This window comes from Strigops habroptila, chromosome W (genome assembly GCF_004027225.2).
Source record: "Strigops habroptila isolate Jane chromosome W, bStrHab1.2.pri, whole genome shotgun sequence".
In the NCBI taxonomy this organism is placed as follows: Eukaryota; Metazoa; Chordata; class Aves; order Psittaciformes; family Psittacidae; genus Strigops; species Strigops habroptila.
The window spans coordinates 6,410,848-6,436,930 of record NC_044301.2 but is presented as its reverse complement, the minus strand read 5'-3'; the positions used below and the strand labels follow the sequence as shown (position 1 = coordinate 6,436,930).

General features: G+C 42.0%; 1 protein-coding gene across 1 annotated transcript in view; it reads right to left on the bottom strand.

Moving 5' to 3' along the window:
• Nucleotides 1-21,113: 21,113 nt before the first annotated feature.
• LOC115619177 (zinc finger protein 536-like) overlaps nucleotides 21,114-26,083 on the bottom strand; it is a 247,726-nt gene continuing 242,756 nt past the window's right edge. The window contains exon 4 of the mRNA XM_030511224.1: nucleotides 21,114-21,346. Coding sequence (XP_030367084.1) covers nucleotides 21,114-21,346 — 233 coding nt within the window. The remainder of the gene's footprint in view (nucleotides 21,347-26,083) is intronic.

Below are 26,083 nucleotides of genomic sequence, written 5' to 3'. Positions count from 1 at the left end.
AGCCCAGTTTCATGATCAATGAGTCTATTGTATTACAAGTCGTTACCATGAAGTACAGCAAAACAAGAACCTTAGCCCAGGCCCCAAAGCCAATAAATGTTAAAACAGCAAATACTGGCTGCAAGTATGACATGCTGATACTCCAAGATCAAGTGCAACAACTCTGAGAGCAAATAAATCAACATTGTAACGAGTGAACTATTAATCTGAAACAATGAATGCTTATCACAAATACGTTTAGACACACTCTGGTCAGATCTGTCGTTATCTCAACCCTTCGAGCCCCACGTTGGGCGCCAAAAAAATAACTGTCATGGTTTAAGCCCAGCTGGTAACTCGGAACCATGCAGCTGCTCACTCACTCCCCACCTTCTTCCTCCTCCCCTGTTCCCGGAGAGATGGGGAGGAGAATCAAAAGAATGTAACTCCCACGGGTTGAGATAAGAACAGTTCAGTAACTAAGGTATAATACAAAACTACTACTGCTACCACCAATAATAATAATGATAAGGGAAATAACAAGGGGAGAGAATATAAAACTAAAAAGGGAAAGGAAAAAGAAAAAAAATCCCAATAAACACATGTGATGCACAATACAATTGCTCACCACCCGCCTACCGATACCCAGCCTGACCCGAGCAGCGATCTGGGCCTTCTGGGTAACTCCCCCCAGTTTATATACTGAGCATGACATGCTGTGGTATGGAATACCTCTTTGGCTAGTTTGGGTCAGGTGTCCTGTTTCTGCTTCCTCCCAGCTTCTTGTGCCCCTCCTCCCTGGCAGAGCATGAGACTGAGAAAGTCCTTGATCAGAGTAAACATCATTTAGCAACAACTAAAAACATCGGTGTGTTATCAGGTATCAGGAAGCAGGAGGCATTCTGCTAGTGGGGGCTCCGGAGGTGCCTGTTGATGACCCAAAACACCTTTCTCAGCCCCAGGGCTCCCTGCTGCACCCCTGGGGAGCCCAGATGCATGCCCCTGCCCGCCCCTGGCCCCCCTCACCTTTACTGCTTCCCTGCTTCCTTCTACTATTTCTTCTCCAAACATGGAGTATTTTTGCCTTCAGACCTGAATTTGTGTTTCTTCAGGTTAATTTTTTTACCGTTGCCCATTTTTTCCTGTTATTTCTGTTGCCAGTGATGTTTGCAATAGCTACTAATGTACTGTCATTTGCAAATATAATTAGTGTGTTTACTTTCTTTCTTTAGCTCATTAATAAAGATGTTAAATAAAAATATGCCTTCCTCTGCTAACAACATCCTTGAGATGGTTAGGAAGATGGGATCCTAAAGTAATAAAGAACTATATTATTGGACAAGACTTTTCCTTGCATCTTTCAGCATTTGCCATGCTCATTATGAGCAATTAAAGCATAAACCAACTTTCTCACTTCACACCCAAAATAACCTTCCTCCCTGTTCTGTGTTTGCATGTATGGGATATATACATAAAGAGCAAGCCCAGATATCAGCTGGCAGCTTGTTAGAACAGTAGCAAGGTTTTCTTTGTTCTGGATGCAGAGGAGTAAAGTGTAGCCATTTGTTAACTTTTTTATGTACGTTATCCCTGTTTTCAACAAAGGAAAGGAGCTTCAGTGCTTTTAAAACTTTACTTACTTTGATTACTGTAGCTGTGTCCTAGTACAGCAGCTGGTATGTTTATTACACGTCCATAATTCAGCATATTGGCTGTATCCACTAATGCATCCAGGATTTCCCATGACTTGCTAGCTGTCCTCCTTCCTTTGATTTTTGACAGGGCTGGGAACACTCAACAGTTCATGGCACCGGCTCGCTGTTGGGACAAAAGGATGTACACTTCTTTTCACCTTCAGGAATGTGCTAAAATTAACTCATGGCTCTAGTGAATTGGTGTGAAATGAAATAATACTGGTTCCCCTTAATTTTCTATCTGCTGAAGAGACAGCAAAGAAAAAACAAATGCTTACAGAAACAAACAAACAAACAAACAAACAAGGAAAAGCAGAGAGAAAAGTCCAAGGATATGTGGGGGCCAGGTTATCAAATTAATCCTATTTCTTCATCTCATGCTCAGCTATTTAAACAGAATTTAAATAATGTATTTATTTAAAGGCGAGCCTTTTCTCTGGGGGCCTTTTGGCATTAAGGTGTGCGGAAACAGAAGTTGTCTTTTTTTCTTTGTAATGTATGAAGGAAGACTTAAGATCAGTGGATGCACATTTGGGTAATCATAAATTAATTGTAATGTAAACTTTCACAACATGTTCAGAGCATGTTGAGATTTTGTTTGATTTTGAATTGCTCCAAAATGACATCTAATTATATACTAGTGATTAACATGTTGGTTCTACCAAGAAATAGCAACAAAGCAAACATTACAATTCAGTATTTGAATTTACTATGAGTTGGATTGTGGAGGACTACTTGGAACAAAATGGACACATGAGCGATCCAGGACTCATGTCAATAGCAAGAGTTTGAGTTAGGTCTCACGGCCTAGTATCAAGGTCATCTAAAGGACACTTGCGGGGGCAGAATGAGAAAGTTGGCTCAAGAAAAACAACTCCCGGATGTGGAATGCAGAACTTGGCAAACTTAAGGACTTATAAGGCCTTCGCGTGAACTGAAAGCTTTAGCCAATCATAAGCTGTATCTATGCACGTGTCTTGTTAAGCTCAACCAATTAGGATTGTATAAGGTCCGCGTGGACACTCAGAGAGAATATATAAACAGCTATCTGGGCTTAATAAAGTGTCAGCATTTAATCATATTGGTTGTCATGCTGTCCGTTTATCTCCCACAAATGGCGCCCGAACAGGGACCCTCTTGCTGTTGCTTTAACTGAGCGATGAAGACAGCTGAATAGGAGGGTGAGCGGGAAAGCCGACTGGAGTAGTTGCTGTCCCGGCAACTGTTTAAAGGAGTGCACTCAGTGAAAAGGTTGGGGAATGGTTATGGGATGCCGTAAGCGACGGCAACAAAGAAGCTAAGGGACTAAAAACAACTTGGAAGCTGATTCTAATGACCCTTCAAGCGATGAGGGCAGTGCAATCAGCTGCTGCCGGAGCTTTTATAGCTTTACAGCCCCCATCGCCTAAGATCAAAGTTTTCGATCGGCTCCCTGTCCCTTCCCCCGCTGCCCCATCAGCACCTCTGATAGAGGACAAGGTGGATCCCTGGAAAAATGAGGGGATGGAAGTGGATGTATCCTGGTCCGTACCACTGCCTCCTGACCCCTGCGTAGAAAAGCCACCCAGGGGAGAGCAGCCGCCCATCCCGCCTGACCCGTCTCACTCCAAGAGCCAGCCATCGCTTTTTCCACCTCTCCCTCCGTCCATGCCTCCCCCACCAACGTCTCTGCGAAAATCATCCACGCTCGAGCCCCACAGGGAACCAGACTGGGCGCAGAAACTACTTCGAAAGTTGGAGGACTTGGAAAGAGATAAGATCGCTCGAGAAGAACACAGAGGGGAGGAGGAGGGCGCGATAGCAAGCTGCGGGAAGCTCCAGGGGTGGGGGGAGGCGAAGCTGCGGGAAGCTCCAGGGGTGGGGGGAGGCGAGAGGCGAAGCTGCGGGAAACTCCAGGGGGTGGGGGGAGGTGAGAGGTGAAACTGCTAAAACTGACGGGGACCCAACACGGCGATGGAGAGGGATTATTCAGAATGCGTTAGTGAAAAAAAAAAAAATTGCAAAAGAATTTGCAAAAGGATAGAAAAAAGGGGGATTTGAGACAAGGAAGTACAAAATGCAATATAATCTTTTGTAAATAAGAAAATTTAGTTCTAAGTAACTTTAAGCTTGGTGGCTTTGTATATAACAACAAAACTTTCCAAACCTAAAAAAGGCCCGACCAAAAGAACACAATAAGGGTCCTTGTCTAAGATGAATCGTTGTAGCTGACATAGTTTTGGAACCTTATGACCTTCGCATAAAATTTATTGTAGCCAAAACAGGATTGTAGCTAAGGAGTAGCTGAAACTAAGCAGATGTTCAGAAGGTGATGTAGCAAAGTTAACTGATAAGTAGAAGGACAAGGAGAAATCACTCATTTATGCCAGCAGTGTTACCGAACTAATTAAGTTGGCAAGTTCTTAACGAGTTCTACGAATCAATTTGGCGACCCAGATGGGACACTCTCTGCTCGGCTGCAGGACCCGCTGAGAACAGGGCTCCCTAGGGCCCCTGGGGATTTTCCCGGAGGGACCCCTCAACTCACTCGGATCACTGCGGGAGCAGACAAGGACCATCTTTAAGAAGGTATTCTTTTGTAAATATCGTTTTGTTTTGGTTAACATTCCGTAAGTCGTAGGAGACGTCCTGCACGGGAGTCTGTTTGAAGTTTGGATTTTGGTGGGTTAACCTTTTGTTTGGAGCCTTCCGTAAATCGAGATATAGAAATCTCGTAGGTAAAGGCGTATACCCGGCTGCTAGCGCTCGATTGGTATACACTTGGATTTGTTTCTGTTTGTGACTTGCTGGTATCTGACCTAGTATTGTGGATTATCACAGTAACGATTTTGGTGTTGACGATATAATATGGTTAAGGCTGCACTGTATGTTGTGATTGTGTCATTAATAGTTGTTTGTCTAATTGGATTTTTTTTTGTGTGTTTTAGGTATTGTAGTTGTGTGGAGTGTGTTTGTGGGATCCCTTGTGTGTGTGTGTAAAATTAATAATGGGATATCAACAGAGCGAAGTAATGTATGCAGATATGTTTTTCACATTAAGAAACCAGCAGGAGTGGCAGAAGGAATGTGGAATTAAGAGAGCTCTGCCAGATCCCTTAATTTTAGCTTTGGAAAGGGACAGGAGCAATTAGAGAAAGGTCACATTAAACCGACCACAAGCCCTTGGAATACCCCAATTTTTACAATTCCAAAGAGAAGTGGCAAATGGCGCCTGTTGCATGATCTGAGGAAAATTAATGAGGTCATGGAGGATATGGGGGCGTTACAGCCTGGATTACCCTCCCCAAATATGATTCCGAAAAATTGGGACATTTTAATTATCGATTTAAAAGATTGCTTTTTTACCATTCCCCTGCATCCAGAAGATTGTCAGAAATTAGCTTTTTCTGTACTGAGCGTAAACAAAAGTGAACCTATGAAAAGGTACCACTGGGTAGTGTTACCGCAGGGCATGAAAAATTCACCAACCATGTGCCAGGTTTACGTGGCCTGGGCACTTACTCCGGTACATGAAGCGCATCCAGACTTGCTTATTTATCATTACATGGATGACATTTTGATAGCCGGAAAACAGCTGAATGGAGACCAATTGAAAAATTGTTAGGAGATTTAAACTGGGTGAGGACCTATGCGGTATTACCAGTGAGGAGTTGGCACCTCTGATGAGGTTACTCAGGGGAGGAGGTGGTGCAAACGCACCCCGGACATTGACAAATGAGGCCAAAGAGGCTTTGCAGCAGATTAGCATAAAAGTTAGTAAAGCCTACACCCATCGCTGGAACCCTGATTATGGGATAGGTTTAGCAATAATCAATAGTGAGCAGCACCCTTTTGCTGTAATACTGCAATAGATTCCTGGAAGAGATCCTTTGCGGTTATTAGAGTGGGTGTTTTTATCGGCACAGTCAAAGCGGACAGTTACAACACGAATGGAGGTGCTAGCACAATTAATCATGAGGGGGCGAAATCGAATTGTTGAAATAGCAGGGAAAGAACCATCTTTTACCATAATACCTTTAGTGGCAGAATATTTAGCTTGGGCTTTGAGCCAGTGTATTTTATTGCAAGTGGCGTTGCTGGATTATTCAGGTGAAGTAAAGGTGCACTATCCACCACACAAGTTTTTTAGTGTACTACATTCCTGTCAAATAGAAGAGAGACCTAGACGCTCTGCACGTCCGGTAGACGGTGCTACAGTCTTTACAGATGCAGGAGGAAGATCTCAAAAGGCTGCCATCACGTGGCAGGCCAACGGGCCATGGCATGATGTAGTTTTAACAGACTGTCAAGGCTCCACACAACATTTGGAGTTGCGAGCCGTGGTAGAAGTGTTTGCTCGATGGAAGACAACACCAGTCAATGTTGTTTGTGATTCACTGTATGTAGTAGGAGTTGTATCACGTATAGAACGAGCATTGCTGAAAGAGATAAACGATGAGGTATTGTACAAACTATTTCGGAGGTTGTGGCTATTGCTGTCAGAAAGACAATGTGAATATTTTATCACCCATATTCGGAGTCACACAGGAATAATCGAAGGCTTAGCGGAAGGCAACCGGAGAGCCGACAAGCTGGTAGTGCCGCTATGGGCGGCTCCCTCAACGGACCGGTTCGCGCAAGCCAGACGGTCTCATGATTTTTTCCACCAGTCAGCCAAAGTTCGGGCTGTCTGAATCAGATGCCCGGGGCATTGTCCAGTCGTGCCCCGATTGTCAACAGTATACCAGAGGCTTGGCTCCTGGAGTCAATCCTTGTGGTACTGGACCTTTAGAAATTTGGCAAATGGATGTTACACATGTCCCAGAATTCGGTAAACAAAAATATGTGCATGTCTGCTTGGATTGTTTTTCTCTTGCAGTTTGGGCTACAGCTCAGACTGGCGAATCTAGCAAACATGTGCAGCGTCACATGTGTTCGGCTATAGCAGCCCTTGGCGTGCCACGAGAAATCAAAACTGACAACGGCCTTGGCTATGTATCTCATTCCACGCAAGCGTTTTTCCAGCTCTGGGGCATTACTCACGTGACAGGTATGCCCCATTCACCTACCGTTCAGGCTATAGTCAAATGTATGAATCAGACATTGAAGCATTTGCTTCAAAAACAAAAAGGGGGAGAAAGTACTATATCACCAACAGATAGATTAAACAAAGTCCTGTATGTGTTAAATTTCTTATGATTGCCGCAAGATAGCTTGGTGCCACCAATGGTAAAACACGGGGCTGGTCTACAAGGAGGGTTGGAGGAAGTTAAGAGCAGACAATGCAAGGTAATGATTAAAAACGGGATAACAGGGGCCTGGGAAGGACCAGTTAAGTTAATCACATGGGGAAGAGGATATGCATGTGTTGTTACAGATACAGGAACCAGATGGATACCAGCCAAGTGGGTAAAGCCATGGCAAGAAAAGTTGCATGACCCACCCGAAAACACCCCAGCACCTAAGGACCCCGTGCCATAACTGTGGAACTTGGGAGACTTGGAGTTTGTGTGTTTGCAAGTATTGTGGAGTCAGATGCTATTGTCGAAGTTCTAGGGCACGCGCGGGGTAGAAGGTTATCAGTCACAATGGTTCAAGGGATATGTGTCAAATGACACATTGTTTAAGTTAGAGCTCAATATTACTTGTCAACAAGGATACAACTGAGGCCCGATTGTAATGATCAGGTACAATCTTGGGATGTGCTGTCTCAAGTTATCGCCTCCTTGTTTGCACTTGGAGTAGCTGCAGCAAAAGCATTAGGAGACGTGACTGAGTTAGGGTGTTGGGCCGCAAAGCAGATAAATTTAACGTCAGAAGTACTTACACAAATGCTTAATGATGTAGATAGCACAAGACACGCTGTTTTGCAAAATAGAGCTGCAATTGATTTTTGCTTTTAGCACAGGGTCACGGGTGTGACGATTCTGAAGGGTTGGTTGGTCTCCTTAGTGAAAAGTGGCCTGATGATGTTTATAATTCTAACGATCTTAATACTGTTGCCCTGCCTTTTTCACTGTATCCAACGTATGGTAGCCAGTGCTATGAAACGTGTCTGGATCGCTCAAAGAAAACAAGGGGGATTTGTGGAGGACTACTTGGAACAAAATGGACACATGAGCGATCCAGGACTCATGTCAATAGCAAGAGTTTGAGTTAGGTCTCACGGCCTAGCATCAAGGTCATCTAAAGGACACTTGCAGGGGCAGAATGAGAAAGTTGGCTCAAGAAAAACAACTCCCGGATGTGGAATGCAGAACTTGGCAAACTTAAGGACTTATAAGGCCTTCGCGTGAACTGAAAGCTTTAGCCAATCATAAGCTGTATCTATGCACGTGTCTTGTTAAGCTCAACCAATTAGGATTGTATAAGGTCCGCGTGGACACTCAGAGAGAATATATAAACAGCTATCTGGGCTTAATAAAGTGTCAGCATTTAATCATATTGGTTGTCATGCTGTCCATTTATCTCCCGCATTGGATTTGTTGGAATTTTTAATGCACAGAGGAAATATGGTGATAAATTCAAATACTTAGACAGGTGTTGCAACTATTTTTCCTCATTCGTGAAAATTAGGGATTACATCACTACAGGAAGGAAGGGAGAGATGATCTTGATGATCTTTTCTCTTCTTTCTCCCTTTTTCTTCTCTTGTCTTTCTGCACCCTCCTGGGACACAACTCAGTATTGGGACCTGCCCTACAAGCATGGGTCTGGGTTTGCTGTCAGAGGCTCAAGCTCTTTCTGGGGCACGAGGCAGGTCTCAGCACCTTACCCGGGTCATCATGCTGGGGTTCAGCAGCACTCCTGCCTGCAGTAGGGGATAAGTAGGGACCCATGAGCAGTCCCAGTTGGACCAGCTTCAAACCCCACCTCACCTGCAGAAACTCCATCCTGAATCCCCTGCTCCAAACCTGACAGTTTGCCATCTCCTTAGGAAAACATGTCTCTCCTTTGACCTGAAGCTTTATCTGACAGTGGTGCCAGGTCTTTGGTACTTGAGTGATTCATCAGTTCTTCATATCATATTTCCAACCATGTGGTTTGGAAGGAATTATTTAACCAAATAGGAAAAAATCAGTTGTTAGAACAATATGTACTGTATTCTGCATCAATTTTGTCTGATTAAATGGAAACTGTGTGTCCTCCTCGGCTGCAGACAAAAGCTGGCTGATGCCTACTTAGTCTGAGACAGGGCGAGGGGGTGAGGAGATGGTCAGAACACAGAACTAAAGCATATGCCTCTGTGTAGCATTTACTCTGTTATCCCTCATTTAGTGCAGCACTTCTTTGAAATAAAAGTTTCTGAAGCATTGGAGGAAAACAGTATTTTCAGTATGAGCTGAAAATAGAGACTTAATGAGGTCTAATTTTCATCTCTGAGCCAAATACTGTCCCACATTAGCTCACTTTTCCATTCTCACTGGAGTGAGAATCGCTGCCCCCCAGCCTTAGTGCTTTGATGTTAGCTGGAGATTAGCAATAGTCTTAGCTGGAAGAAATGAGGGCTTGGTTTTCCGCAGAGACACTGTTCTCCAGTTTGGATTAAGTGAACAATATCACATTTCCTTACACTGGTTGTGTTAGGGCAATCACTGTCACATCTTGGATGCTAAATGCTGTGTTACAGTCCCAGGGGTGGGACTGGCCAGTAACAGACAGTAAATGAGCATTGCTCAGCCCCTACCCAAGCAGGAGAAGTTTACCAGTTTCACCTGGGCAAGGCACACCTTTGGGTGCCATCCTTTCCAAATGGAGCCCAAAGCAAAGGGCAGCCTCTCCAACTTCCCCTCCCACTTCTGTCAAACAGAAATATTGACAGGATCAGGCACTTTTTTGCATTAGTTTAAGCCTTTATGATCTAATTGCAACTTCATCAGACTGCTCAGCTGACTCTTGCTCAGGTGGAGATTACTGAACTCCCTGCAGTTAGCTGGAAATGAACGTCGCCATGAGGCTGTGGGAAGGTGACTGTTTACACTAAAGCAAATATCACTGAGCACTGACAGGACACTCAGAAGATGGTTCTTCTCCTGAACATCAGAAGTGTTCTGCCATTAACACCCATGGAAGAAGAGGGAAGGAGTAGGCATTAAAGAATCAACATTTATAATGATAAGAACAAGGCGTTTCTCCCATAAACCAATGGCGTTTGGAGGCTTCAGCTCAGGGGAAGCCTGGGGTGGATCAATGGCTTTGGAAAAATGAATAAGCCTGCCAGTTTTTCAAAGCTAATTGAAAATGAACCTTTTCCTTAGTGCATGGGCGAGCTGGATTCGCTGACACCAATACCAGCAGTAAGGTTTGAGAGGAGACACACAAATGACAATTGGCACATAGATACGACTACATTGCTCCACAGGGTCAGTGCGCATTGCTTTGGTGAAAGCAATGCAAATACTGTCTGATTATAGCTTTGAAGATACCTACATTTTTCACATCAGACTTTGTGGGAGGTAAAGGCGACAGGATCTGCATGATGTGCTTGAGCAACACTCTGAATGCAAGCTATGAGGCTCTGATACCGAACAAGCCTTGGGCTGATGGGCCAGGACGTTGAGAGACAGATAAGCTAGGATGTTGAAAGACAGGAAAAGCATGGCATGGCCGGGCATGTTGAGAAGGTACCGAATGAGGGAATAAAAGGGGCTCGATTGTAATAAAGTTTATCTCAGTATCCTCACTGACCTGAGTCTGTGCCTTCAATACACCACAAATGGCGCCCAACGTGGGGCACAAAGACTAGCTGTCGATCCGGTGGCGTAACTCAGCCGAACTACAGGATTAAATGCTGAAAGGAAGCATATCCAGAGCGCTCTATTACCTATCGCTGGATGAAGGTAAGCGGCTGAGAACTATGGGGACTGCTTTAACAAAAGAACAAAGAAGTGTTTTACAAGTCTTTACTAATATTCTTAAGAAATATGGGAAGAAAATAGATGAGGAAGAATTGAAACGTGTTCTTCTATGGGCATCAAAAGCTGACCCATTTATTAATTCCACTAATATTTATACCCCGGAGATTTGGGACAAAATTGGTGTTTATCTCTGGGACCGTGCCACGAAAAATGATAAGGTTGCCGCTGCTTTACTGACCCCTTGGCGAACTATTTTTGAAACTTTAAAAGCTCATGTTGGCTCACAATCAAAGGAAGTAGAAGCGGCACTTTCGGCTCCCCCTCCGCCCCCCTCTTTGGCCGACTCTGCTGTAAGACCAAAAACTCAGCCGCCTGCTGCTGCTGCTCCTGCAATTCTGCCTTCTGATAATTCCTATGATGACCCAGATGTCCCTTTTGACCCAGGGATTATTGATCCGGAAAAGGAGCCTGATTTATATCCCCCAGACCCTCATGATAAATGGGCAGCTGTAAAGGGAGAAGCGAGACAAGCGGGGGATGTGGATGTATTGCGTGCTTTCCCTGTGGTGTATATGCCTGATCAAGATCCGCAATGGGAAGGTCTCTCATATGCTCTTATCAAAGATATCAGACGAACAGTGACGGACCATGGACTTGGGGCTCCATATACAACTCATTTGGTACAGTCTCTCTGTGATACTCATGTATTTACCCCAAATGATTTTAAGACGTTTTGTTTGATAATGACAGACATGCAATACACTATGTGGGAGAGGATAGAAACTATTTGATCGCTGCCAAAGAGAAGTAACTACTTGGCTGGAGAAGAAAGAGTTAAAGAAGCAGCAAAGTAGACTGTGTGATTAAGCAGAGCAACCTACCTGGACAGGAGCAGGGGAACAGAAAGATAAGGAACTGGTTATTTTGGGACTGTTTGTGAAACAACAAAGAATGTCGAAAAAACAAAACTGTAAACCAGGAACTAAACATGATGTGATAAAATAGCTTGGTATATAAGAGTTAGAGCAATAGGCTAAAGATAGCTTTTGCTAGAATGGTATAAAAGCTAGAGCAATAGGCAATAAAGTGATTTGCTGCATGAAAAAAAAAAAGGGGGGGGGGGGAAGAGTAAAACCTGATAATGGACCTGGATATACAGCCAAACCTACCTTAGTACTTTTCCAACAACAGGTATCCCACACTCTCCCATGGGCCAAAATGTACAAAACAAAAAAGGAGGAGTGGGGGATATACACCCTATGAATGTTCTTAATTTTTTGAACCTCAAGAAATTGATTTGTTAGGTTCTGTTAGAATGGATGAATGTTTGTATTTTAATTATACAGGTCAGAATCAATCATTAATTCAAATTGTTAACTCTTCTTTGTCTGTCTATTGAAATGCTTCTATGTGGTGTAATCATACGTCTGTTAACATTTCTCACTCCTCTAATAGTCCTATATCGCTTCCCCAAGGGGTCTTTCTAATCTGCGGAGATTGAGCATGGCCTGGCATCCCTTCTCACCTACGAGGAGGCCCTTGTAGTTTAGGCAGATTACCAATGCTAACCCCAAATATTTCTATGATACTGAATTATACTAGATTCCACCATCTCCACAGGTTATAAAGATCTGCTCATGCTTTTACTCCCAACTGCAAAGACACGGCTACATTCTGGAGTCCTGCAGAGATAATCTCAGCATCCTTTTTTACACCAGGAGTAGCCGCTGCACAAGCTCTTGCAACTCTAAACAAATTAGGATGTTGGCTTGCAAAGCAAACAAATGCCACATCTAATGCTCTTTCCAGTCTCCTCCTTGATACAGGTTCCGTAAGACATGCAACCTCACAAAATCGGGCTGCCATAGATTTTCTTCTCCTTGCCCATGGTCATAGGTGTGAGGACTTTGAAGGTCTATGTTGCATGAACTTTTCAGACCACTCTGAATCGGTTCACAAAAGTATACAAACTTTTAAAGAACTTACAGGAAAACTTCAGGTTGAGGATAACTGGAACCCTTTTTCAGGTTTATTTTCTGGAATAAGAGCATGGGTAAAAAAATTGATTGTATTAGGAGCTCTTGTTTGGTTAGTGTTTATTAGCTTGTTAATTTGTATTCCTTGTTTAATGAAACTTATGCAATCTCTTATTGATCGAGCCCTCAAACAGGTATTGATAGTAGATGTACAAAACAAAAAAGGGGGAGATGTGGGAGGTAAAGGTGACAGGATCTGCATGATGGGCTTGAGCAACACCCTGAATGCAAGCTATGAGGCCCTGATACGGAACAAGCCTTGGGCTGATGGGCCAGGATGTTGGGAGACAGATAAGCCAGGATGTTGGGAAACAGGAAAAGCGTGGCATGGCCGGGCATGTTGAGAAGGTACCGAATGAGGGAATAAAAGGGGCTTGATTGTAATAAAGTTTGTCTCAGTATCCTTGCCGACCTGAGTCCGTGCTTTCAATACACCACAAGACTTTACAGAAAATCACCATGTCTTCCCCAGGAGCCATCCTTTACTGAATGCTGTTCCCATTGCGATGGGTGCTGGCTTCCACCAGCAGCATGGTCAGGACTAGCACAGATCTGGAGCAGTAATTCTCTAGCGAAGATGGATGTACCACAGTCACAGATACTGTGTGAGAGACTTTTAACAAAAGAGAGATTTTCTCTGTTGGGATTACTAGCTCCATTTTTCTTTATTGCTCCTTGTGTTTCACTCATTCATGCATCAACTTCTTTCAAACAGAAAACAATTGAGAAAACAATCCTCCAAGACTAAAATCTAAAAAATAATAAGGAAGCACAGTAGCACAACCTAAAGAGAAATCACATATTCTGTGTTGCAATACCTCACACAACTTAAGGACACTTTTTCTCCACAAATCCTCTCTTTCAGAGAGAAGGGTTTTTTTCTCTAGCTTCATTAATAATAGGCCTGATTCACCATCAAATTATTTCAACTTTACACAGGTGGAATATCAGGAGCTACAGTGATTCATCACATCCCATGGCTCAGATTTTCAACCCCTCAATCCATATTTATGCTCCTCAGTAACTAGCTGATGTTTGGAAATGCTGACTATCCATTTTTGGCTTCTCTATGGATTTGAAAATCAGACACCTCAAGACACTAAATATGGTGTTGAGAGGTTAAATCAGGTTCCTATTAAAAGAAAAACTGCAGCGTGTATACGTTTGTGTATATACACATGCAGTTATTGCATATATATAATCATATGTATCAATTTCAGTCCTTTACAATTTAAAATATTTCAGTTATCGCTAAGCATCCCACAGTCAGCAGCTTTTTTTAAAGATCAATTTTACTTTCAACCTCATCCACTGTGATATAACTTACCTACTACTGCTGTGTGCATGTGAGAAAAAACTTGTGTTACCTATGTCTATACAGGTAATTGATGTGTAATAAATAGAAGAAACACTTGATTTTGAGAATCTGTATATCAAGTAAGAATTAATGACTCTGAGCACAGAGAGTACTTTTCATTGATTTCTTTGTGATATCAGTAAGTGAAGGTTCTCAGATACATCTGCTGCACAGCGCAGTGCCATAGAAACCCAGTATTCTTTTAAATCATCAGAAAGCTAAGAAAAACATAAATAATTAACCCCAAAGAGAGGGGTGTTTGCACCTATGAGAAAAACAAAAAAGATTTCTCAGCCTTTCAAATCCTGGGGGCAGATCCTCCCATGGGTGATACAGTGGATGGCATTTGATTTACACTAGTGGTGGAGAGCCCCTCAGCTTGTATGTGATGCAAAGTTTGCCTTCTCTGCCTGCACTCAGCACCCTTCCCAATGGCTCGGTGGAGCAGCAATATAAATTCTGGTCGTAAACAAAGAAAAAAACAGACTGACAGAGAATTTGATGAACAATTTGAGCCTGTACACAATCTTTCCCTCTGCACCACTGAAATGACTTCAGTTTGCTTTTCCCATCCTCTTGGTTGCTAGCAACACTGTAAACCCTTTAAAATATTAAGAAAATTACATCTGCTACATCTCGCTTTAAATATAGTGTTCAGTGTATGTAAGTTTTACTTCATACATTAAATGAATAGCTTGCCCACCAGGTAAACTACATTTTGTTGCTTACCATGTCTTTGCACAACATGTAGTACACGGGCATAAATGTGTTATATAAATAATTACATGTATGAAAGGCTGTAAAACACTGAAGATATATTTGTATTTTTACTTATGAGAACATTTAAAAAATGATTGCTTTGTTCACCATGTGGGTTTTATGTACTGAATGGGGTGCATGCAGAGAATGTTTTCCAAAGTTGGGGTTTTTTTCACTTTCTTCCAGGTCACACTAGTGTTATAGTTAGCAAATTGATAAGGTTCCACTGTTAAGCTTTATTACTTGTGACATGAGCCTATGATACTTTATAAAAAAAAGTAATCCAGAACAATCTTTAGGTGATTAACACCTAGATAAACAAACATAAATTTCTATATTGCGTTTATTTGGACTACCACTCAAATACATGTGAACCATGCTTTTTAAATTAAAAGATAAATCTATGTGACACTTAGCCTCAAACTTAATTATTCAGCATAGTATAATAAAAAATAGAGCCTATTAAATGTGTCTTGCTCTGTATTTCTGTATGAACAGCAAAACAGTTCACTCTGGGGTCATTTAAATTTTTTTCTTCCTCTTTTTCTGTGATTTCCCTGTTCACTGACACCCTTTGGTTAAAAAAAAAAAAAGAAAAGAAAAACAAAAAGCCCCCAAACGATGCCCTGAGCAACACCAACAGGCGAGGAGCTGCAGAACTTCTTACATCCCCTATCATGCTCAGCTGGGTGACATTTTTAATATGACATTATGCCGCAGCTTTACCTTCCTTCCTCCTCCTCCCTGAGCTTCCCCATGGAGACATACTTCCAGCATGGTGGATCAAGCCAAGCAGTGATATCCAGAAATGAAAAACAAAAACAAGAATAATTTCACTAGGAACATGCTTGCAATACATAAGGTGAGCTTTTTATAATATACTGTTACAATACAGATGTTAGATAGATAGGGGAAGTATTCAATTCCCAAATTAGAATAGACATAGGGGTTATAGTCCTTATAAAAGTTTCAACAAGAAACATTATCTTAGAGCAGAGAGCAGACTTCTGCTGTTAGGTGGGAAGACTCTTGTCCAGACACCCACCATCCACATTGAGATGGCTGCAATCAGCTGCTGGGTAACAAAAATGCCCACAGACTCAGGTGAGACAAATATGTTCCTCTTTCAGATCTTCCTTTCCATGGACTGCTGCAGTGAGCGATGACACACTCTGTGCTACAAGGCCTCTTGATGGTCGTTTTTAGCATTTCCTAGAGGATATATATATACGATTTAATGCTTGGTTCCTAGCAGAAATTCAGGACATAAAGGAGACTGTAAGCATTTTCAGATAGGTACAATGAGATGGTCCTTGCTCCTTAATCAGGCTTTCACATTTTCATTTATCATCTATTGAAACCAGAGGCAGGAAAATCTTTGGGAGACACCCCCCCCCCCCCCTTGCCCCAAATAGTTGTTTTTCCCCAGCCCCAGGACACAGCAATCACCCAAAAGGTCAATGATCCCATAGTGAGGCAGAGTTCAGCTCTAAGCCTGGAGCTCATCCATCCTCGAGCAACTTTGCATGCTACGGTTCTGTGCCCAAGAAGAGTGGTTCCCCCCAAGAGAGTGTGAAAGACCTAAACTTTGCAAAACATAAAGGTTTTTCATTAAATTTTTGGGTTTTGATTAAAATTCGATGCATTACAGATTTTATTCTCTACAGATGGAGACCTGTGGCCTTTGCCTCCACAGCAGTGAATTGGCATCAGCTCTGCCATTCACCCTGCTGCATTCACAGGTAACATCAACCCCTCACTGCAACTTTTGGCCACTGAATAACTGAAATTCCATGATGCTATGCTTTAATTCTTAACCCTTCTAGACAATTTTGGTACCTCTTGCTACCAGAGAATTGAAGCTAAGGCATAACTTTATTACTGTGGGTACGACTGGCTTCATCTAATGTGAAAATTTCTTTTTTCTAAATGCGTTTTCCTTGCCAGCTTTTTTGTGCAAGGCCACATTCCTCTCTCCTCCCCATACTTGCTGTAGTTTCTCAGATTTGGTGCATCTTTTTTTTATGCTAATCACCTACTTTTTCCAAGAATTGAAAAATCGTTTAATTTAGTTGCTTTCAAATGTGCAAATAAAACCTTAACCAGGAAGAATAGAGATTCATCCAGGAGAATGGGAGCGCACCTGCACATCTTTTGAAGTGTGGGCACCTTTCTTAACATGTACCATAACAATAAACCTCACAATTTTCTAAAGCCAAATATATGATATATACAATCTTTTTTAATGTGAAAACATGACTTTATACATTATAGTGTATGATGATACACACTTCAAACACTTTCAAATCAAAGCTTGATAGACCCCAAGACTTTTTCTATAGTACACAAATAGTAGCATATAAAACAATTATTACTACATGCTAAAACAGATTTCCACAGTCTTTTAATTCAGCACAATAGATATAATATACTGTATATAGATTTCCTCAGAATAATAAGTGGACTGAGCACACATACCCAGCATAATACACTCCAGTAACTGCCTAACAACTGTGAATTTACCGACATTGATTTTTTTTTAATCTGACAAAGCTGCAGAAAATAATGTTTTAACTCTTCCTAATTAATAAACATAAACAAGTAGGAATTTCTTTTTTCAGAGGTAGAGGTTTTATTGCGTAAAACACTGGATAAAACTGTACTGCTTCAAAGACATTTTTATTCTAACAGCAGAAAGAAAACAGTCATTGCTGAAAAAACAACTTTTAATACTTCTATACCAGAATAAATTTCTGTCAACTGATGTATTATAATAATAAATAATGACCAAGAATAAACTTTAAATACAAAGTTTTCTAATTGTTACAAGCATGGCAACAAAATCCTCTACTCTATTGATCTCAGATTTCCTCCAAGATAGATAGAAATTTTTATTTGTGTAGTAATGTAGACAGTATTATGACCAGTATCACAGACTACAGAAGTTACAGAGAAAAAACTTGACATGATTAGATATGAGAAGCATGATGATATTCAGGAACTGATAATGCATCACTGCTGATGTCACTTGTTTGTATTACAAGTTACAAATGTTCAGGAGAAGAGGTCTATGTCAGAGGGGAAGATGGGGACAGTAGCTCCTGACCAAATGGAATCAACACACACATCACAAGGAGCAAGAGATGTTTCCAGTGTCACAAACAGAATTATTGCCTGTCGTGTCTGAAAATGCTCAGAAGACACAAAAGAATACTGAAAGAGCTAAAAAGTGCAAGAAATGGAATGTGGGTTTAGGGGTTTTTTTTTCCTCTTTTTCTCCTTTTTTTTTTTTTTTGCTAAGATACTGAAGGCTGTGCAAACACACAAAAGCGAGCAACTGACAGTCACCAAACACAGCAGTGCAGTTAAAAATCCTAAAGCTTACTACAGTCAGAAAGTTCCAATAACATTTCAATCCTTAATCTAGGATCATAGAAACAGTTGCATTAAGTTTATCAATCAATCAACTCGATTTAAGTAAGGCAGTGAGAACTATACTAGAAAAATAAGAAAAGCAGCTTGCTCTGTGCCAGATGGGTCCAAGTTACACAGTGACCTCATTTAAACTGAAACTTCAGTTGGATGACATCCTTTCCGACAGCATATGCAAACCGTATTCCTTATTAGCCTGAGATTTTTTTTCCCGGTCTCAGGGTAGTGCTAAGAATTTTATTTACATTGATTTCAGTTTAGCATTTTTTGTAAACTGCTTTAGGCAGAGCTGAAATTTTAAGGCCCTGGGGTTTTACTCTGTGCTCCCATCCTGCAAAGAAATATTGAATTTTTTTTTTTTACTTTTTTTTTTTTTTTAAAAGTCTGGATGATTTTGTTTTAGAAGAAGTTAATACTCCTCTATCATCACAATAAACAGCACCAATTTTGCTTCTATCAAAGGAAGTACACTAGAAGGTTAACATTTCAGGCCGGTCAGAGAATAAACATTTAGTTATTTTTCTTACTTTTTTTTAAGTCTGTGGTTCATTATACACTCTCAAAAGTTTCCTATGTGGCAAAGACTTTCCTAAATTTGGAGCATCCAATCAGTAAAAAAGCTAAAATCTGCAAAAATATAGAACGCATTTGTTTGTTTTACAAAACCAAAGAAATGTTAGCTAAACCACTTTCCTTCATTAGAGACAAAGAACAGGAAGTTTGGATTCATATTTTAGGTCGAGCTGCTTTATAAGAGCTTGCTCCAGAAGAAACTTCTGCACTATTTCTATAACACTTACTTACAAAAACTAACACATGAAAATTAACCACGACCAGGGAATCCTTCATTCAAGTATTAAAAAAAAAGGAATTTAAGAGAAGAAAAAAAATTGCCAACCTTCTATGCAATAAAATTCTGTTTCTCACCAGCATCTTCTATAGATAAGGCTGACTAGTTTCACTAAACAATATTTCTATATATTGTATTTCTACTTTTATAGCAACTTTTACTTCTTCATCAACATGGAAATAAATAAAAAGAATAAAAGCATTTCCCTCAATACTGCAAGAAGATTACAAAAAATGGAATTACATTGCAAATCTGCAGTCTGGCTGTAGACTTTTTTCTAACCATTCATTTGGCTGTATATTAAAAAAACCCCAAACAAAACAAACAAAAAGAAAATGTAATATCACAATACTTTTCAATATAGGTCAGTACTGACCCTAACTTATGGGCCATCTAAGGTTTCTCCTACACTGCAGTTGCAACATCACTTGAATTGATTTTCTCTGCAATGACAGCTCCAATCAGACTGGCACCATGGCAGTCTACCAAGTCATCTCATTACTATGTTAGGCAAATGACAGCAGCTGGCATCATATTATAAAGGTGTTTCAACAATGAAAACATAGCCCCTCAATCTTCAAGGCAACACTAAATTGTTGAGATGGCATTGTTTTTCTGTTAAGAGCATTATTTTTGGTCAAAGACTACTTTATAGTTTGAAATTGCCCTGTTTTTTAAATAGCTAATGACCTCCTAACATTTTTAAATCACTTTATTATCCCACTTACATTGTTTGGAAGTACTTGTTGCCAGATAACAGTTTAGCAGCCATTTTCAAGGACTGGAATTTTATTTTACATGTGTAATATATATATTTAAACACACACACGTATGGAATGCATGTATTTTGTGTGTGTATGTAGATATATATTCAATGCATGTATGACTGAATATCTCTGTGTGTATGTGTAAATATACATATATGCATGCACACATAGAATCATAGAATCATAGAATCGTAAGGGTTGGAAAGGACCTTAAGATCATCTAGTTCCAACCCCCCTGCCATGGGCAGGGACACCTTGCCCTAAACCACATGGTCCAAGGCTCTGTCCAACCTGGCCTTGAACACCGCCAGGGATGGAGCATCCACAACCTCCCTGGGCAACCCATTCCAGTGCTTCACCACCCTCGCTGTAAAGAACTTCTTCCTTATATCTAATCTAAACTTCCCCTGTTTAAGTTTGAACCCATTACCCCTTGTCCTACCACTACAGTCCCTAAGGAAGAGTCCCTCCCCAGCATCCTTGTAGACCCCCTTCAGATACTGGAAGGCTGCTATGAGGTCACCACGCAGCCTTCTCTTCTCCAGGCTGAACAGCCCCAACTTTCTCAGCCTGTCTTCATATGGGAGGTGCTCCAGCCCTCTTATCATCCTCGTGGCCCTCCTCTGGACTCGCTCCAACAGCTCCATGTCCTTTTTATGTTGAGGACACCAGAACTGTATGCAGTACTCCAAGTGAGGTCTCAAAAGAGCAGAGTAGAGGGGCAGGATCACCTCCTTTGACCTGCTGGTCACGCTTCTTTTGATGCAGCCCAGGATGCGGTTGGCTTTCTGGGCTGCAAGTGCACACTGCTGGCTCATGTTAAGCTTCTCGTCAACCAACACCCCCAAGTCCTTTTCTGCAGGGCTGCTCTGAATCTCTTCTCTGCCCAGCCTGTAGCAGTGCCTGGGATTGCCCCGACCCAGGTGTAGGACCTTGCACTTGGCTTGGTTAAACTTCATAAGGTTGGCATCTGCCCACCTCTCAAGCGTGTCAAGGTCCCTCTGGATGCCATCCCTTCCCTCCAGCGTATCAACTGAACCACACAGCTTGGTGTCGTCGGCAAACTTGCTGAGGGCGCACTCAATCCCACTGTCCATGTCGCCGACAAAGATGTTGAACAGGACCGGTCCCAACACCGATCCCTGAGGGACACCACTCGTTACAGGTTTCCAACTGGACATCGAGCCATTTACCACAACTCTTTGTGTGCGGCCATCGAGCCAGTTTTTTATCATGTGTGTACATATACATATATTTGACTGTTTTCAGCATCCTGTACACTTCAGGGAATTTACACACTTCTCTTTCTCATGGGAGGCAGTTAGCCAACCCTCACCCAAACGCAGACCTAAACCCAGTGTAAAAGTCTACTGCAGTGTGGAGACAGACCCATTGAGCTGCATCACTCCTGGACCTTGCCCTCCTCTGTTAGCTCTGCCGAGCTCCCTGGCTTGACAGCTGCAGGTTCCTCCACATTCCCAGAAGCTTCGGAGTCAACTCTGGAGTGCTTGAACCTGCGGTCGGGATACTGGCTGTTGTCAAAAGGCATGCGATGGACACAGAGAACATGGGTCTTCAGATTTCCCTTCTGAGAGGCACTGTACGGGCAGTATCTGCACTGGAAAGGCCTGTAACCTGTGTGACAAATGAGAGTTGGGTTAGTTTTTTATTATATGCATGCAGCAGCCTGACAAAACCAAACACACTGGAGCCCCCCCCAGCAGAAACCCCTTCTGTCATGGCCACGTGTCTTCAGCAAGAGTAAGAAATCTGTGCTATTCACGTGATGACCAGTTAAAGAAACTGCATTTAAAAAATTCTCTGCTTCGGATTTTCCAGACAAGTGCAGCTATTTCACCTCCCTCCTCAGACCGAGCTGTAAATCTGTCAACCTGTGATCCAAACAAAACTCTGGTAAATACAGAGCAATCGCGTATGAGTCTGCCTTCTTTCACATTTCTAATTATCATCTTTTTTATTGAAGTGCAATTTGAGGATGACAATGTGCGGACCCATAGTCTAATAAACACACTTTGTCTTTGGGTGGGTTTCAGAGTAAAGAATTGTAAATTTTATTTTAATCACAGATTACTTTTTAATGGAAAGAAATAATGGATTGAGATAACTGAGGTCTCAAACCTGCAAGCATTTACTCCATTGAAATTACTCCTATGAGTAAAGATACACAAGCACATAAGTGTTCGCTGGACCAGAGCCTAAGGTTATCACCAGCTTTAAAATAAAATGTCCAAGCTAGATTAGAAAAGGAATGTTAATGCACAAAATCCGATAGATGCACTTCTTGTGGGTGAAACAGCAACCAACTGCAAAAGGAAGGCATGAATGAAAGATATCACTTCTCAGTAAGGCTATCAATATACTCTCCCATATTTTTCAGATTACTGTGACTTTGAGTCTCCATGTTGTATCTGTTTTTGGAGGTTATGTTTCAGCAATCACATTTCAACCTATGCTGGGAAGTTGTTGATTTGTTTTACTGGAACTTTATGAGCTTTGTCTCTCAAATTAACTTAAACCAGGACCATCTGAGGTCAAACGCACTTAGCTTGCTTTAATTTGGTCAAATAAATGAATGAATAAATAAATGTATCAGACCATCTACATAAAGCCAGGATAAGCAAAAAACAATACCCTATCTCCACATTTGAAGAGCACATTTTCCTTTGCTGTCGTGGTACTATCTAGCAGGCATAAACCAGACACTGGTGTAGCAGGGGAGGAGGACAATGTTTCCCACTATGTGGGAAGGGGCTGGGACAATCTCACCCCAATTTCAGGTGGGAATTTAACAGATAAGTAAATGGACGCTTGTCGTGCACCGGCCTGATGTTACCTGTACTGGAGTGGGAGAGCAGAGATGGGAGCCTGGATAACTCCTGGTTTTAACCTTGCGCTGTTGCTGGCACACCAGTACGAGCATCTCTAGCAGAGTAAATTCACCTGAGCCAGCATTAGTGTTCTTTGTGGCACAAATAATTTGCCATTTTTACTGTAATATCAAAACTAACACTTGAAGGCTGAGTCCTCCAAAACGTACTGCTTGCTACCTGGAGGAAAAAAGCATTAAGTCCAGTCCACGGTTACTTAAGTCCTATGCCCCAAGACTGCAGGCATGTTTTCTTTCTCAAGGATGGAAAGCTCCTCTCCACCCTTTGCTTTTACAAGTTGGAGACTGCCAGAAGCGTGACCACCCCCCCAAGACCCCCAACACATATGTTTATCCATAAATCTTGGGATGGAGTGTGGGTTGAACTTCTAGTTCTGTCCTGGGATAAAGACAGACATTTTCCTCAAAAACTTCATAAGGAAAAAGAAATTAAATCTGCCAGCTGCTAATCATTACAAAGTCAAATTTCAGTGGAAAATTCCATAGCAATAGCAATGGGAGAAACCTATATAGATAATAACACAGAAATTGGATTGGGCTTTTATAGAAAAAATTCAGCTGGAAGATATGAGGAAATAGTCAAAAAAGAGATTGAAGGTGTCCCTAGTGGCTCTTAGAGTCAGTCCTAAAATCAATATAAAGCACAAATATGCTTGAAAATTTTTGAATATAATAGTTTTGAAAACTGGAAGCAGTCTCAAAACTGTCTGGGTATGAAGAAGGTCCAGAGAAAGTCTGGTTTTCCCTGTTTTGGAAAAATCTAGGAATATTTTAAAAATGCAGGAAAAAAACTAAGAAAACTATTACATCTACCCTGTTGTATGTCAGAGATGGATAAAGTCATGAGAATTCACAGCTGGGCTCTGTTCTCTTTCTTTCCTTCTCCTTTTTCTCCCTCCTGGGTAATGTCTCTGACTGGGCAGAGTCAAGGGCTCTATTGCATACTCTATTTGGGGAGGTGCCAAAATGCCTTAGCCAATGTGGGAGAAATGTTGGATAAAGGGGAAGGAGACCTGCTTCATGAAGAATTAAAATTATTTCCCCTTTCTCCAAAAGAAAAAGGCCTGCCATTGTCACATCTAGTGAGATGGGAGACTACACCAGCAGCACCAGCTCCCTTCCAGTATTCCCGGTGTTTCATTTGACCATCTGACAACTGGTTCCCTTGCTAACAGAAGATGCTAAATTGTGACAAATGGTACAACTTATCCTCTGGCCTTATTTACTCTGGTTTTATTGATGCGTCATGGTTTAAGCCCAGCTGGCAAATCAGAACCATGCAGCTGCTCGCTCAGTCCCCCCCCTTTTTCCCCTCCGCTCCCAGAGGTATAGGGAGGAGAATCAAAAGAATGTAAATCCCATGGGTTAAGAGCAGTCCAGTAACTAAGGTATAATACAAAACCACTACTACTACAACTAGCAATAATAATAATAAGGGAAATAACAAGGGGAGAGAAGATAAAACTAAAAGGGGAAAAGGAAAAGAGAACAATAAACACAAGTGACGCACAATGCAATTGCTCACCACCCGCCGACCAATACCCAGCCTGACCCAAGCAGTGATCTGGGCCTTCTGCGTAACTCCCCCCAGTTTTATATACTGGGCATGACCTGCTGTGGTATGGAATACCCCTTTGGCTACTTTGGGTCAGGTGCCCTATCTCTGCTTCTTCCCGGCTTCCCATGCCCCTCCTCACTGGCAGAGCATGAAACTGAAAAGTCCTTAATCAGAGTAAGCATTACTTAGCAACAACTAAAAACATTGGTGTGTTATAAGCGTTGTTCTCAGGCTAAAGTTGAAAACACAGCACTGCACCAGCTACTAAGAAGAGGAAAAATGACTGCTGCAGTTGAACCAAGGACGTGATGCTATGGAAAAAGCAAAAAGCTATCCTGTTTATTTAGTACTTCTTGCATGCTGCAATGGCCAAAACTGGATGTACCATAGGTGATATAATGCCACTGGTAACTGCTTGCAGAGCAGTGTGCAGGGAGCACAGACAGAGTGGTGGGACTCTGGCAGTGAGCAGGAACACCATCTTGTCAGCCACCTTCTGAACCCCTCAAGCATCACCTAGCACGGAAATACACTGGAGAGTTTTAGGTAAAATTGGTACCACTAGCCAACAACGTGAGCTTTCACCAAGCAGCTCTGATTGCTTTGCCACATGTAGCTATCATTAAAAGGCTATCCTAATTCTTTCCATCAAAGAACAAATCCTAAATGAGGAATCCACAAAGCATGTGTTCTGGGTTCAGCTGTAACAGTTATTTTTCTCCTTCCTAGTAGCTGGTGCAGTGCTGTGTTTCAGCTTTAGTCTGAGAAAAATGCTGATAACGCACCAATGGTTTAGTTGTTGCTAAGTAATGCTTACCCTGATCGAGGACTTTTCAGTCTCTCATGCTCTGCCAGTGAGGAGGGGCACGGGAAGCCGGGAGGAAGTAGAGACAGGACACCTGACCCAAAGTAGCCAAAGGGGTATTCCATACCACAGCAGGTCATGCCAAGTATATAAACTCGGGGGAGTCACCTGGAAGGCCCAGATCACTGCTTGGGTTGAGCTGGGTATCGGTAGGCGGGTGGTGAGCAACTGTATTGTGCATCACTTGTGTTTATTGGTTGTTTTTTTATTTTTTCCTATCCTGTTTAGTTTTATATTCTTTCCCCTTGTTATTTCACCTATCATCAGTAGTAGTAGTAGTAGTATATTATACTTTAGTTATTGGGCTGTTCTTATATCAACCTGTGGGGTTTACATTCTTTCGATTCTCCTTCCCATCCCACCTGGAGAGGGGGGGAAAAGGTGGGGAGTGAGCGAGCAGCTGCATGGCTCTGAGTTACCGGCAGGGCTTAAACCATGACAGTCCTTTGTGGCGCCCAATGTGGGGCCCAAAGGGTTGAGATAACGACACATCTGACCAAAGCATGTCTAATCCTATTTGTGATAAGCATTCATTGTTTCGGATTAATAGTCGCTCTTCACAATGTTGATTTATTTGCTCTCAGAGTTGTTGTGCTTGGTCTCAAAGTTTCATTATGTCACAACTTACTTGCAGCCAGTATTTGCTGTTTTAGTGTTTATAGGCTTTGGGGTCTGGGCTAAGGTTCTTGTTTGGTTGTACTTTATGATAATGGCTTGTGATACGATAGCATTATTGATCATGAAACTGATCTCGTATAGGTTCTCAGTGAGGCCATCTCCTCTATACTTTGGGAGGCATGTAATGGGAATTGTTAACAATTGCACCTTTTTTCCCCCATTGGGGGGGCCATCATATGAAGGAGACATTCCTTCACACCCTCCACTCCCCCACCAGGCTATTTACAATGGCATTTGAGAATTTTAAAGATTGTCAATATCCTTTGAGTACCCTTTAAACCAGCTTGCTCCTTTTGCTGGGAACAAGCATGCATGCCGTTTTGCCTATGGCCATACCACCATGACAACACCAGATCTCATCGA